The sequence below is a fragment of the Mustela putorius genome, unplaced genomic scaffold, assembly GCF_011764305.1.
Source record: "Mustela putorius furo isolate JIRA1106 unplaced genomic scaffold, ASM1176430v1.1 tig00003962_pilon_pilon_pilon, whole genome shotgun sequence".
In the NCBI taxonomy this organism is placed as follows: Eukaryota; Metazoa; Chordata; class Mammalia; order Carnivora; family Mustelidae; genus Mustela; species Mustela putorius.
Genome location: NW_025422106.1, coordinates 15,466,457 through 15,482,259, shown reverse-complemented (window position 1 = coordinate 15,482,259; position 15,803 = coordinate 15,466,457). Strand labels below are relative to the sequence as shown.

Genomic DNA, 15,803 nt, shown 5'->3' with positions numbered 1-15,803 from the left:
CACTTAAAATAATGCATAACTGAGGCCCATAACTTGAGGATTGCCATCCACAGTTCATTGCTTAACACTGCAATCAGAGGGATCTGTCCATAATACAGACCTGATCTTGTCATGGTCCAGTTAGAACCTTTAGTGGCTTCCCAAGGTAAAGTCTCTTCTCTTCCTTCCAAGGCCTTCATGCTAGAGTTCAATCTCCCACCTCCTTTCATAAGCTTGGCTCCCACCGCCTAGATTTCTTCCCATAGCCAGTCTCCTCCTTAGAGGCCTTTGCCTGTGCTGCTTGTTCTATCTACACTGAATAAATACCGTCGCCCCTCTTACCTCCCCCCTCCCATCCCATTCACCTAGCCTATACCTCTTGAAACTCAGCCAGGATGTTTGAGAGCTAGGAAGCATCCTCTGCCATCGGGCTCTTTTTCCCTTGGGTTGGAGGAAGTGCCGCCCCCCCCCCCAGCCCATGTGCCCTAGTGTGGCTATTATGGCAGTGTTGCCTGGTACCCACCTGGCCCCCACCCTAGACTGTGAGTTCTCAGAGGACAGGGACTATTTTTCACTCATCCTAGCATCCCTAACACCTAGAACAGAGCGGGTCCCCAGTAAATGTTCGGGAAATAGAATAGTTGTATTGTTGGTATCAAAATTGACTTAATTTGCTTTTAGACCTGTTGGGGATGAGTGATAGGGAGTGAAGCCAGCAGCATTTGGAATTGCTGTTTCCTTACCCATTTGTCCTGTCCTCACAGCCTGATGAAAATTCACTGGATTTCTCCTCTTGTATGCTACGGCCTGGGATTAAAAATGCTCAGGAACTTGCATGTGGGGTGTGTCTTTTAAATGTGGACTCCAGAAGCCGGGTAAGTGACAAGCCTTCCCCTACAGCTGGCAAAGCATTTCCCTCACATGACCTCCGGGGACCCCTTCCCGTTTGGCCCCCTCCCCTACCAGGGCTATGACCCCAGGAGGGCATTTTGATGAAGCCCTGAAATCTGACCACAGAAGGACATCGGTTCTACAAAAGGGCAGTGGGGGGAGAGGTTGCGTGAAGGGGGGGAGGTCTTCCCTTCCCGGCAATGCAATGCTGTCTGCGCTGTGCCCGCAGTGCCCCAAGCACAGCCAGGTGGGGAAGAGAGGAGGTAAACCCAGAAGGCTTTGTTTGGAGGCATGAGGCCCTGCTCTGGGAATTTTGTTGACCTTATGGTTTCAACATTATTTCAGAAAGAAGAGAAGCCTGCAGAAGAACATCCTAAAAAAGTATGAACCAGTCACACATTATCTTAGCATCTCCATCTCAATTTTGAGTGTGGAAAGCAAATCCGATGATTCCACTGTCATCCTGAACTGTTCTGATTGTGAATCGTTTCCCGAGTCATGTCTGTTCCCATAATGTTTGATTTAACCAACTAGTGCGTCTGTGTGGATCTGCTTGTGTCTTGTTTGCACGCTTGTAGCTCATAATTGGCTTCTGGTGTTGCAGGCATTTTTCCCTGTGATGAACAAGGTAACAGATTGAGCAGTTTCTGGAAGACTGGAAGTTGTGACACAGAGAATGAGATCAAAGAGCAGCAGGATTTGGCAGTTATCAGACAAAAACAAATAGGGATTCAGAGTTTTATTATTTGTAGCACTTTAGAAAAACCCCCCAAGGAGTCAAGGGTAGGACTGGCTGAGTGGGACTTACCTGCAAGCATTAGTTGTCTGGGAATAATTCTTAAGTGCTTTAATATCTCTTTTACAAACCCTGTACCTGGTTGACTTTTTTAATTACGTTGATTCAGTTATCAGGTTCCAGTGGCCTTAGTCCATGAGAGTTTTCGGTCTTTTTTTTTTCCATGAGAGGACTGTAATCAGTCCCAGAAACGTGGAGATCGCAAGTATAAAGGCCAGCCTAGGGGAAGGCTTCCTTCGGCACAGTGAGGGATAAAAGTCAGCTACAGCCTTAGCTATTTTAGTTCCCATATAATGAACACCTCCCCCCGCCCAGCGTCTGTCTGCCTTGTCTGTGAAAGATTTGGCCTTCTTGTGCTAAAACTGGGTTTAGTGGTAAAGATTTTTTTAGACTTTTAATTAGCAGCAAAGAACTTTCTCACTTGAATTCCTGTAGCTCCCTGCTCAGGCTGTGTGTGTGCCACGCGGCCTCAGCCTGTGGCCTGGAGCGGTGTTCAATGCGGGTCGCTGAGCCATGCTTAGATGCCGACGCAGCCTGACTCGCCCCACATCTCTGCTTATTTTTGGCAGGCATTCAACTCAGAAACCGATAGTTTCAAGCTGGCATATGGAGGACACCAGTATCACGCCAGCTGTGCCAACTTCTGGATCAACTGTGTTGAACCAAAACCTCCTGGCCTCATCCTGCCTGATCTGCTCTGAAAAGTTCCTCAACAAAGGACCCACTGGGTTTTGTTTTTTCCCCATCACACCCCATGAGGTGACGGGAAGCCAGAAGCAGAATGCAGGTACTGTGCAGTGCACCTCCGTGAAGCTGTACGAAGATTCCCCAAGCCATAGCGGGGACAGAGGAGCTGCCGGGTTCCCAGTCCTTCCTACAGATGCCCTTTGTCCCCTGGGGTCCCGCTGCCAGTCTTGGGGGTTTGAGGTAAAATCACCTTGCCCAGACTGCACGTGGTACCAGAAGTTTGCTAACTTACCTTTAGTTCTGGTAAGATGTTTGAAGACACGGACCACAGTTTTCTTTCTCTGAGGAATAACTTGCTGCTGCAGTATTGAAACTGTGAAGAACTGATGTTTGAAGAAAAGTCAGTTGTTGTTATAGGCCTAGAACTGGCGAGCATGTGTTGAGCCAGTGCTTGCTTACTTACATCTGGAACACCGTTGCCCTGTGTGGTAGAAGGCACTTACCCACATTTAATTTGTTGATATCTGAAATGAATAAAAAGGGGAAATTGTGATGCAGCTGTTCTTTTTATAGAAAAACTGCTCGTCTCCATGGGACAAGGGCAGGTAGGTGAGGGTGGATTCACCAACTTTACTCTCACAACCGAACCAGTTCTGCTTTTGTTCATTTATAACCCTCTAAACTTTCAAGACGGCCTTTCCTCCAAATATGCCGGGGCACTTTGCAGTGAACTAAATGTTCGCTCTGACAGAGGCCCAGATTCTCATCTGTCGGATGAATAGCCTTCCCCTTAAGAGCCTCCACAGAAAACTTCGTTTTTCTGCTTCCTCAAAGACTGTGAACATGGTACTTTTGTTCAGATGAGATTTGGAAAGGCAGCTGGATGAAACCTCCTTGCAGTGGCCTTTGTCCAGATTTCCAGAAACAATGGCACAGGGACCATTGCTACCTGACTTGGCAGTAGCTATGTGAGGGACCTAAAAATGAGTTTGGTTAGAAGCTGGAGCTCGTGGCCTACTGAGGCAGGCAGTGAGATGGCTGTTTACAGTGGAGGTACAGGACATAGAAGCAGTGGAAGAAAAGGGTTCTAAAATAGATGGAATTCTAGAAGGAAGAGGCTCATGCTCGCTGTCTGGTGTGGGGAATTTTCTTTGCCACTTAAACTGAATGGATAAAATCAGTGGGGAGAGAAAAAGCCAAATCGTTAAGGATTGTGAAGTCCTGGGAAGAACAGGCCAAGCTAGGACATATTTTCCTCTGACTTGTGAAATTTGTGCTTTATGAAGAGATTCTGAGTTTTGTGTTTTACATTGTAGGCTCTCTGGCTTCAGTTAGTTTTATTTATAAACTGGACAAGTTAGTTTTGTCTATAAAATTGCTGCTTTACATCACTAATTAGATTGTTTTTCCTTCTCAGGACAAAACTTTAGAAGGGATTCTGTTTTGTTCCATCTTATCCTTTTTAGCCTCCATCTCCTCCGAGAGGTACAGAATGTTCTCTTGAACAGCTCCTATTGACACTTCTGCTTTCCCTTGCTGTGCTCGAGTGCAGACAAATGAGGAGGTGGATCTGTTTTTCTCTTTTTCTCCACATTCATCTCCAGCTCTCACAGCTAAGTTACTACCCTCAAGGCCATTGTCCTCCATGGGGCTCGAAGAGTGGCAGTAACCACACGAGGGGGCTGCTTCCTCAAGCTTCCCTGAGGCCTCTGTGCTCCATGTCAGCCTGAGCAGCACCCGGCCTCCTCATGGCACCAGGATTCAAGCAGGCCACTGACCTGTCTTTACCTTCTTAAGAGGCCAGGCTGACAGACTGCCTTTGCTGGCAGTGCCTCCCAGTTAGACTTTACATTGCTGAGACAGTTTGGGGGAATGCCATATGGACTGTCGTCGCAGTGGCCTATGACAATGACATTTTTAAAAGTATGTTCACCTGCTAACTAGGATGGTTCCATTCCTAGATTTCAGAATCTAGGAATGCTGCTGGCCTTACCAAGTATGAGGGGTGTAGTCGCCCCACATGCAGGAGGAGACAGCGGACGTCACCCGGAAGCCTTGGCCATGGAAGCTGTCCCAGCCCGGAGCAGCTGGTTTAGCGACGGCGGTGCACGCTCGCGTGCCCCCAGTAAGGACGTGGGGAGCGTGGGATAGTAGACACCGACGCTGTGTGCACAGCTTTATTCCCATGGCTCCACCTTGCGTTCCACTTCACCTCGCCTCTGATTAGCCAAGAGTCCAGTGTCCTTGGAAACAGTAACCAAGGTTACTTACTTCCGCAGTGCGAATGGTGCAGGCGGCTTCAGCCCCACTGCTTGAGTGGCGATTAGTCAGCGCTCTTCTCTTTGGTATTGTATTTTGCTTTTCACCATTCTAGGGCTGTGTGTAATTTAATTTTTGTCTGGACACACTTGAGGTGGAGGCACAGGGTGTGCTACTGGCCGTGCTTTATTTTTTCTGTGGCTCCTAGTTAGCACTATGGGCTTCATCTTTTAAATTATTTGAATAGTTTTGTATGCACGTACATATTTTTGTTGGTTAAAGATGCCTTCTCCTTTTATTTGATGACTCGTGTGATCTCAAGCTTTGGTAAGATTATAGGACCTTCACAATAGAGAAATTTGCAGTGCTCGCTTGGCGCTGGGGATCACTACAGAAATCCCCCATCACCCTCTAGGTCACACACCTCCCTTTGGGAGCAGCTAATAAGCTCTGACATTTAGATTACAAAGGTGTTAGGCTTCTTAAGTACTAAGAATGCTTAGTTAATGTCCCAGTCATGGTGTTGGCCAGGATTTCTGCAGGAAATTTTCCTACCAAGAACATCTGTCACCAAGTGTTCCCTTCCCCTAGTACAGTGGTTATTTTTGAACTCTCGTCCACAGACTACAAGCCTTACAGTTTGCCTTCATCCTAGGGAAACCACAGCCTCCACAGCCATGGATTGTTTTGTTCTTTTGACTGATGTTTGACCATGTGCTGATGTAGCATTTATGGGTTCCTCTGATTTTCCCATCGAACTATTAACTTCATTTTAATTTTCTTATTTAGACAATGGTGCATGTTTATAGAAGTAAATGGTATGAAACGAGGTAGAATTTGGATGGAAACCATTGCCACAGACCAGGTAAGATCCAGAATATATAATATATGTAAACATGTAACCACAGGCATTACATTTATGGCTTCTTGCCAAAATCGGGCAAAAATCTAGAAAATTATTCCACAAATAAGCAAGCTGCCACCTACCTGGCTGCTGAAGTAAAAGCATCGTGACCAAGCATGGGCAGCCTCCTGGCTCCCAGGAGTTTGTCGGGAGCGTGGAATAGGGGCGAACCGAGGAAAGGGCCGCCCAGTCCCTGACGAGGTATGTTGTCATATTTATTAGGAGCAGTGAACTGGGTGTCATTTTTAAATTCCAACAAAGGAAGCCATTGTTATTTGCTTAGCACTTGAGGTTTGGCTTAGGGCATTTTGTGTTCGTTAATAATCCAGCAGAAGCCCAGCTTTTGTTCAGCAAGGTCTTTGATGGAGGACTCATGGCTTTGGGGCATTCCAGTTACTGAGAGACAACTGAAAACGGTATGTTTTATCAGAGTGTACACTCTGCTGTTTTGCCACTGTTATGGCACGGTGAAGGGTATTAATAATCTGTCCATTTGCAGGGAGGTCAAACATTGACACAGTTCAGCTGGGAGATCTAGTTTAAATAGCATTCATAGTTGTCACAGGAACCGTATTTTAATGTAGGGGAGAGCATCTTTCTTCCAGCATCAACACACGCATACACATACACACCCTGACATTCTTAGTAAAAATTCTAATGTGTTATGCAGATATATTTATTAAAAATAATGCTAATATAGTCCTGGGGCACAATGATTCCGAGAGGGTGTTTGCAGCAGATTTCATTATAATTAACAACTAGATAATAAAGGTTTAGCTTTTTAACTTACAGAGTCACTAAATAATAGGAAAGGAAAGAGTAGGGCTAATCCAGTAGAGACTGAAGCTGGTATCAATCCTCCCTAAGCATTTGTCTGGTCGGCAGCCTTGGGCAAAGCTGGTTTCTAGAGGGTTAATCAGGACCCAAAGTGATTTTTGCACTGAGCTCCTCCTGGACCTGCCATGATGCCTAAAGGCATGGGATTCAGAATACAGCAGAACCAAACAGTTTATTCAACTGTTCAAATTGTTAAAAATGATTAAAAGCCAGTTAAAGATTTTCATAAACGCTATTCCAAAATGTTGGTTTTAAAAATGTTACTAGCAATGTATGCATTCCCCTGTGTTCTTCCCCTCCCGCCCTATCTTTTAAAATAAACGAACACCCAGTGTAAAAAACACTTCAGGGAGAACCAAAAGTCAACCATTTGAAAAGAAGGTGAAAAGGGGAACAGACGGTGTGCAGCAGATGCTGGTACTGCTCAAGGGGCTGCTGATGCAGGCCTTGGTGGCATTATAGCCCCCAGTAAGGCATCAGGTGTCGGGACTCTTTCTCATAAACGTCTGGAACTATGCCATAAGGCGTCTGTACCATTTTAACTGTCGACTTCCCAAAGAGCTGGCGCTCGTAGTCTATCAGCTGCCTCCAGAAACCTACGTTGGGCCTGATGACAGGCCTGCGGGCCTTCACCCAGTTGTAAGCCTCCAGCAGGCACACACTGTGGCATTTCATCAGGTAAGCGATGCAGAGAGTGGCCGAGCGGCTCACCCCTGCGGCACAGTGCACCAGCGTGGCCCCGTGCTTCCTGCTCACGCTGTGGATCTTGTCGGCCACCGTGTCAAAGTACAGTCCAATGGGGGCATGAGGCATGTCAGCCAGAGGCACTTTAACATACTCAAACTGGGGCCAGTTGAAGTTGGGGATCTCGATGGTAGCATTAACGATGCAGGTGATGCCACGAGCCTGAAGGAGGTGCCGGTTGGAGGCCACACTGCCTCTGCCCAGGAAGAGAGAGGAGGTAATTTGAGCGATGCCTCCTACGTCACCCTCAGAAATCATCCGAGGGGCCATTAGAGTCCGTGGAAGTGTGCTGTGACCTCTGGAGCTCATGAAGATGCTAGCGATCACACTTGCATCGTTGGAAGCAAGACCAGAGGGTTGAGTTTTCCTCCACCAAGGAATCCGAATCACCTTCTCCTTCCTGAAAAACACAGGGATCTGTCAGTCAGTACTTTCAATGCTCCCGATTCTGGACTCATCACGGCCCTCTCTAGTTTTGTGGAAGGGGAAAGTAAAAGGATTAAAAATGCTTCATTTCGGGGTGCCTGGGTGGCTCAGTGGATTAAGCCGCTGCCTTCGGCTCAGGTCATGATTTCAGTGTCCTGGGATCGAGCCCCGCATCGGGCTCTCTGCTCAGCAGGGAGCCTGCTTCCCCCTCTCTCTCTCTGCCTGCCTCTCTGCCTACTTGTGATCTGTCAAATAAAATAAAATCTTTAAAAAAAAAAAAAAAAACTTCATTTCTATAATAGAGTTCTTTCAAGGATGTAAACTAAATCATTTTCTATTGATTAACAGGAAGAGTATGGGCGCCTGGGTGGCTCAGTGGGTTAAGCCGCTGCCTTCGGCTCAGGTCATGATCTCAGAGTCCTGGGATCGAGTCCCGCATCGGGCTCTCTGCTCAGCGGAGAGCCTGCTTCCCTCCCTCTCTCTGCCTGCCTCTCCATCTACTTGTGATTTCTCTCTGTCAAATAAATAAATAAAATCTTTAAAAAAAAAAAAAAAAAAAAAAAAAACAGGAAGAGTAACCTAAGACTTTGACATATAAAATCAATGTTAAAACTTAGCTCCCTATTAGGGGCGCCTGGGTGGCTCAGTGGGTTGGGCCGCTGCCTTCGGCTCAGGTCATGATCTCAGGGTCCTGGGATCGAGTCCCGCATCGGGCTCTCTGCTCAGCAGGGAGCCTGCTTCCTCCTCTCTCTCTCTCTGCCTACTTGTAATCTCTGTCAAATAAATAAAAAAAATCTTAAAAAAAGCACAGGTGTAATTGGAAATAGTCATCCTATTCCTATTTGAGATAATTCTAAACTCAGAAACATGCACAACTGGTTCCTGAACAATGTGGCAGGGCCTTGCTCTTATTGAAGGGGGAGTAGTGCTCCTTGGTAATTAGGAAGAAATCAGAAAAGCTGATCGCTTCTAGAGCCATGTTCTTTCATATACCTGTTGGCTACTTCAATAGCTATGATCACTACATTTTCCTAAACCTAATTCTAGACATAGAGAGCTTACAAAGGTATAAAAATGATACCAGATTAGGTAATATATTCAAGGAGCTGCCTTTATAAACTGAAAAGATAATGAATTCAGAATGAGTTACAGAAAAGCCAAGAAATACGGTCACCTTAACCCTTTATTTTTTTAAGATTTTATTTGAGAGAGTTCACAAGCAGGCAGAGAGAGGAGGAAGCACACTCCCTGCTGAGCAGGGAGCCCAATGTGGGGCTGAGATCATGTCCTGAGCCACCCAGGTGCCCAGCCCTTTATTATTTAAAAAAAAAAAAAATAGCTAAGGGGTGCCTACAGGGCTCAGTTGAGCATCTGACTCTTGGTTTTGGCTCAGATTGTGATCTCAGGACCATAAGATTGAGCTCTGCTTCAAGCTCTGTGCTTGGTATGGAGCCTGCTTAAGATTCTACCTCTACACACCGCCCCCTCCATTGGCCCCATACTCTCAAGCTCTGCAATACATCATTCATAAATCAGTCAATTGATAAATAGTAACATGCTGTGGCATTTCCATGGCAATAATCCCAGGTACTTTGAAGGCCATGATCTTACATTAGTCTACTGGGCACCTGGCTCGCTCAGTCAGTACAGCATGTGAGTCTTGATCTCAGGGTTGTGAGTTTGAGCCCCACATTGGCTGCAGAGATAAAATCTTTTTTTAAAAAATTAATTTATTTATTTGTCAGAGAGAGAGAAGGAGGGAGAACACAAGCAGGCAGAGTGGCAGGCAGAGGCAGAGAGAGAAGCAGGCTCCCCGCTGAGCAAGGAACCCGACGCAAGACTCGATCCAAGGACCCTGGGATCATGACCTGAGCCAAAGGCAGCAGCTTAACCAACTGAGCCATTCAGGCATCCCCAGAGATTAATTTTTTTTTAAATATATTAGTCTAGGGGCACTTGGGTGGCTCAGTCAGTCAAACATCTGCTTTCAGCTCAAGTCATGATCCCAGGATCTCCTGTTTAGCAAGAAGCCTACTTCTCCCTCTGCCCCTCCCTCCACTCATACATGCATGCTCTAATAAAATCTAATAAATCTACTTTATTAATAAATAATAAAATCTTTAAAAATATATTAGTCTAAGAACATGAGCAGTTTAGTTAACCTGGGTGTGGTTAAACGAAACCATTACCATCCTCAGCCAATTCTCAGTTCTGGACAAATTCCATTAGCTTCAGATGCATGCTGGAATTAAAATTCAATTTAATATTTGAAGATCTTTCTTCTCTAATAATGTCTATATAGGACACCGGTAACAAAATAGAAAATACTGGTTTCTTGAGATTTTAGACCAATCACTTCCTCACACTGTTGCACAGTCTGGGCCTGCTGGGCAATGTGGTCCTCCCCACCCAGGGTGCCGTAGGGGCCCCCGAAATGACTGCAGTTGGACAAGAACACCCTCAGTGCCATAGACAAAGGTGGGGCTGGAGCCAACTCACTTGTGAGGAATCTGGTTACTCCGCAGTCCTGGGTCAGGATCTGGAAAGTCCTAATTGGAAGTGCTGATCACAGTGGCTACAAATCAGATCTGCAGAAAGACAGGAGGCAACAATGTGGCCAATCAGGAAATTCTAAAGCATTCCTCCTGGGTTTTATTACTAAACTGCGTTTGACTAGAATAAAACTAGCAAGTGGAAAGCAGGCTAACTAAAGGATGTGCCAGTGAGCAGTATCAACCTGAGTCTCATGTTTGTGTTAACTCATGGTGTAACAACTCTAAGTACAGTTCTGGCTGTAAGAAAGACACATTTTTCAAAGGAAATGCAGTAAGACACTGCTCACAGAGCCTGAGAAGGATGCAGAACAAGCTAGAGTGTCTTCCAAGGTGCCCTCAGTCCACCCAGCAGGGTGGAGGGCCGTGCGGTAGGACAGATGGCTCAGGAGGCTCAGTGGACCAAAGCCAGGGGATGCCATCTTTGCAGGGGGAGCTCCACGGGCGCCAACTACCAGAGCGGCGGCGGGCGGCACTCAGGGAGTGCATCCTCCTTCCACACGGGATCTCTTAGCTTTTCGTTTATGTAAGCGTTCCTAAAATGTGTTCCTTCCCTACCCACCCCTCCGCTTCTCCCAGGTAACCATCACACTCAAACACGTAGATTTTTTACAGGCCTGGTGAGACGTGACTGACGTAGGAGCTCATACACCATCTGACCAAGCGTCCGTCGGGATGAGTGTCGAATTCTGTGCATGTGCTCGACATACAGTGACTCGACATAATAAATCTATCCCTCCCCACCTCCAGATTCCTCATGCTCCTTTAATTCATCCCTCCCAAACCTTCTAGCCCCACTGCCAAGCAACCACTGATGTTCTGTCATATTTTTACATTTCCTAGACTTTCTACACTGGAATCCTCACGTAGGAACTTGGTTTGGGCCCAGCTCTCACTCAGCATAATTATTCTGACACTGCCCTGTGCTGCTGCACACAGCCTCTGGTCGGCTCCTTGTCGTGGCTGAGCACTACTCCCTGGCCCACATCCGTCAGGGGTTATTCACTTCCTGAGGGAAACTGGGCTGCTTGTAGTTCGAGACTATTCCTGGGAAAGCTGATGCATGACATGACATAAAGCCTTCATGTATAGTATCTGTGTGGACACACACCTTCCTTTCTCTTGGTTAAATACCTAGGAGTGGAAGGGCTGGCTCCTAGGACATGTTCATATTTAACATTTATTAAAAGCTTTAAAAATAGTTCTAGTATGGGGCCCGAGGCGCAGGCTTCTAACTAAACACACAGGGATGTAAGCATCCACTGCAGTCCTCTCCAGAAAGCCAGTATTTCCCAGAGTGGAGCTTCCCAATGTGTCTGCCCTGGTTTTGGTGGCTGCCACCCAGGGCCCACCTACTGACTGCCAGCCCTGCGGGTCAGCAAGGCTGGTGTCCCAGGACACGTGAGACTAACAAATGAAGAGACCGTTCTCACTGGCTACCACCCCAAGGGCACTGCACAGCCAGACAACTGGAACAGACCTTTTCTGTGAAAAAGCCTACTGCTTGTCCTGGAGCTTTAGCATCAGGGGCACGCTTCTGCCTTGGCACACGTCTGGGGGCCTACTTAGGTTCACACCAGGGACCAAAGCCAGGGGACGCCATCTTTGTGCTTTCCCTCTGTCCCACTCCAAGTTTCCAGTTATCTCCTGGAAAGGAACTTGTACACCCATCTGGTATCCTGATTTTTGTGACTGTTGCCCGGGAGACACCTCTAGATGACCAGGCTCTGCTGGCCAATGAGACCCACACTTGCAGCCCCACAGGATTGTTTATGTGCATATATTAAAAGCTGCTAAGTGAGATCCTCACTGACAGGCCTTGTCACACGTGAAACAACTGGGAGCCATTAAAAATAGGCTGCTTGGACAGTCACAAAGTTTCTAGAGAAAACCAAAACAAAAGCAGTGCTGAACAATAAGGTTCATCTTCTACCTGAGGCCACTCTTTCAAGCCTGGGAAAGGTGGCTGTTTTGTCTAATGCACAGAAACAAACACCAAGTAGAGGAAGATAAAGAAACAGAAAAATGTGTTCCAAATGAAAGAGCAAGATAAAATCTCAGAAGTCCTTAAACGGAGATAAGTGATTTACTTGAGGAGTTCAAAATAATGGTCACAAAGATGCTCACTGAACTTGGGAGAAGGGTAAATACAGTGAGAGCTTCAACAGATAGAAAATATAAGAGGGACGCCTGGGTGGCTCAGTGGGTTAAGCCGCTGCCTTCGGCTCAGGTCATGATCCCAGGATCCTGGGATCGAGTCCCGCATCGGGCTCCTTGCTCAGCGGGGAGCCTGCCTCTCTCTCTGCCTCTGCCTGCCTCTCTGCCTGCTTGTGTGCTTTCTCTCTCTCTCTGACAAATAAATAAATAAAATCTTAAAAAAAAAAAAAAAAAAAGGAAAATATAAGAAAGCACCAAAGAGAAATCAGAGAGCTAAAGAACATACTAACTGAACTGAAAAATTAACTAGAGTGTTTCAACAGAACTACCTGACACAATAAAAGAACAGAACAACAAAAGAATAAAGTGAAGACAGCTTAAGGTACTTACGGGACATCAAAGGGACCAACATACACATTACAGAGTTCCCAGGAGGAGAAGAGAAAGGAGCACAAAACGTATTTGGAGGGCGCCTGGGTGGCTCAGTGGGTTAAGCCGCTGCCTTCGGCTCAGGTCATGATCTCAGGGTCCTGGGATCGAGGCCCGCATCGGACTCTCTGCTCAGCAGGGAGCCTGCTTCCCTCTCTCTCTCTCTCTGCCTGCCTCTCTATCTACTTGTGATCTCTCTCTGTCAAATAAATAAATAAAATTAAAAAAAAAAAAAACAAAAAACGTATTTGGAGAAAGAATGGCTGAAAGCGTCCCTAATCTGGCTGGCAAAGGAAACAGACACCCAGGGAAGCTCAGAGAGTTCCAAATAAGATGAACCTGAAGGGACCCACACTAAAACACATCATAATTAAACTGTTAAAATGTTAAAAGACAGAGACTCTTGAAAGCAGCAAGAGAAAAATAACTTGTTACATACAAGGGAATCCCCCCCCCCCCATAAGACTCGGATTTTTGAGTGACTCTGCAGGCGCACAGGGAGTGGCACAACATATTCAAGGCAGTGAAAGAAAGCACTTCAAAGAACACTCTACCCAGCAAAGCCATCATACAAGAGTGAAGGAGAAAGAGTTTTAAACTACAGGAGTTCATCAGCACTAAACTGGCCTTGCAAAAATGTTAAAGGCATTTCTTGAAGCTGAAAAGAAAGGGTGCTAATTAGTAACAGGACAACACATAAAAGGATAATCTTACTGGTGAAAGTAAATATAGTAAAATTTAGAATAATATAAAAAGGTGGTAGATTAATCACTTATAAAGCTACTATAGGGATGCCTGGGTGGCTCAATTAAGGGGGTGCCTTCAGCTCAGGTCAGGATCCCAGGGTCCTGGGATGGAGTCCTTCATTGGGCTCCTTGCTCAGCAGGGAGTCTGCTTCTCCCTCTCCCCCTGCCCTTCCCCCTGCTCGTGCTCTGACAAATAAAAATTTTTTTTTTTAAGATTTTATTTATTTGACAAAGAAAGACACAGTGAGAGAGGGAACACAAGCAGGGGGAATAGGAGAGGGAGAAGCAGGCTCCCTGCTGAGCCCGGAGCGTGATTTGGGGCTCAATCCCAGGATTGTGGGATCATGACCTGAGCAGAAGGCAGATGCTTAATGACTGAGCCACCCAGGTGCCCCTATCAACTAAAATCTTAAAAGGCAGAAGTAATAAAAATAACTATAACTACAATAACTAGTCAAGGGATATAAAAGACAAAAAATGTAAAATAGGATATCAAAAGGGCACCTGCGAGGCTTAATCCGATAAGCACCTGACTCTTGGTCTCAGCTCAGGTCATGATCTCAAGGTTTTGAGATCAAGCTCTGAGTTGGGCTCCACACTCGTTAGGGAGTCTGCTTCTCCTCTCCCCCTCGCCACACTCACACATGCACTCTCTAAAAAGTAACTTAATAGGGCGCCTGGATGGCTCACTCAGTTAAGTGTCTGCTTTTGCTTCAGGTCACGATCCTGGGATCCTGGGATCAAGCCCTGCATCTGGTTCCCTGCTCAGTGGGGAGCCTGGTTCTCCCTCTCCTTCTGCTCTCCCTCCCCCGCCCCCACTCCACTTGCTCCTTCTCAAATAAAATCTTTAAAAAATGGGACATCAGAAACAAAATCAGGGATGTATGTAAAACTATAGAGCTTTAGAATATATTCAAACTCAGGTTATCAACTTAAAATAGATTCTTATAACTTGTTACATGTAAACCTTATGGTAACCACAAAGCAAAAGCCTACAGTAGGTACACAGAAGATAAAGGAATCTAAGCGTACCACAAAATCAAATCACAAAGAGAGCTAGAGAACAAAGCAACAGAGGAATTACAAAACTGCCAGAAACATATATTTTTATCCCCGGGGTACAGGTCTGTGAATCTAAAAAATAAAAAAAAATTTAAAAAAGAAAAAGAAAAAAATAAAAAATAAATAGCAGAGAAGAAAAAATACAGAGTCTGGAGCACCAATGACTTATGGAGACATCATGCTATTCCTAAAATGCCTGTGTATTTCTGTTGTGGAATAACAAACTAAATGTCTAGTGTTTACGCCACTCATTTTCTAACATACAATCTAACATATAATAAACTACATATACTTGTAGTATATGTATACATATACATATACTACATAAACTAACTTGAAAAAAAAAAACTGCCAGAAAACTGAACAAAATGGCAATAAGTATGTACCTATCACTAATTACTTTTAATGTAAATGGACTAAATGCTTCAAACAAACAACAAAATGGCTGAATGAAAGAAGACCCATCTATATGTTGCCTACAAGAGACTCACTTCAGATGTAAGGACACTCCCAGACCGAAAGTGATGGGACAGAGAAAGATATTACATGTAAATGGAAACCAGAAGAAAGCTGGAGTAACTATATTTACATCAGACAAAAAAGACTCTAAAATGAAGACTGTAATAAGACAAGGCAGGCATCACGTAACAATAAATGGCTCAATTTAACAAGAGGATATAACATTTGTAAATAATTATGAGCCAAACAGGTGCCTGGCTGGCTCAGTCGGCAGAGTGACTCTTGATCTCAAGGTAGTGAGTTCAAACCCCACGCTAGTGTAGAGATTACTTAAAAATATTTTTACAAGGCGCCTAGGTGGATCAGTAGGTCAAGCTGCTGCCTTCGGCTCAGGTCATGATCCCAGCGTCTTGGGATGCAGCCCTGCATCATGGTGGGAGGGGGGTGCTTACCCAGCAAGGAGCCTGCTTCTCCCTCTCCCTGACACTCCTCCTGCTTTGTGCTCTGTGTCAGATATGTAAATAAAATCTTTTAATAAATAAAACTTTTTTTTAAAAGATTTTATTTATTCATCTGACAAAGAGAAATCACAAGTAGGCAGAGAGGCAGGCAGAGAGAGAGAGAGAGAGGAGGAAGCAAGCTCCCTGCCGAGCAGAGAGCCCGATGCAGGACTCGATCCCGGGACCCCGAGATCATGACCTGAGCCGAAGGCAGCGGCTTAACCCACTGAGCCACCCAGGTGCCCAACAAATAAAACTTTTTTAAAAAATTATGCACCCAGCATCAGGACACCTAAAAATATAAATCAATATTAACAGACCTAAAGGAAGAAATAGACAGCGGTACAGTAATAATAGGGACTTTAACACCAGTAA

At 45.5% G+C, this 15,803-nt stretch overlaps 2 protein-coding genes across 18 annotated transcripts in view; one reads left to right on the top strand and one right to left on the bottom strand.

Annotated features, from left to right (window-relative positions):
- Positions 1–2,906, top strand: part of SYNRG (synergin gamma) — an 84,828-nt gene extending 81,922 nt beyond the window's left edge. For 11 of the 15 annotated variants that reach the window (XM_004747160.3, XM_004747165.3, XM_045070184.1 and 8 more), the window contains 3 exons: positions 744–854; positions 1,216–1,251; positions 2,236–2,906. In XM_004747160.3, coding sequence (XP_004747217.1) covers positions 744–854; positions 1,216–1,251; positions 2,236–2,367 — 279 coding nt within the window. In that variant the 3' untranslated portion in view covers positions 2,368–2,906. Of the gene's footprint in view, positions 1–743; positions 855–1,215; positions 1,252–2,235 lie in introns of those variants that run through there. The other 4 variants (XM_004747167.3, XM_004747156.3, XM_004747166.3 and 1 more) reach the window with 2 other exon arrangements.
- A 3,270-nt stretch (positions 2,907–6,176) lies between these two features.
- DUSP14 (dual specificity phosphatase 14) overlaps positions 6,177–15,803 on the bottom strand; it is a 28,781-nt gene continuing 19,154 nt past the window's right edge. For all 3 annotated transcript variants that reach the window (XM_004747171.3, XM_045070190.1, XM_004747172.3), the window contains exons 2-3: positions 10,023–10,111; positions 6,177–7,497 (exon numbers count right to left, since the gene is read on the bottom strand). In XM_004747171.3, coding sequence (XP_004747228.1) covers positions 6,810–7,406 — 597 coding nt within the window. In that variant the 5' untranslated portion in view covers positions 7,407–7,497; positions 10,023–10,111 and the 3' untranslated portion in view covers positions 6,177–6,809. The remainder of the gene's footprint in view (positions 7,498–10,022; positions 10,112–15,803) is intronic.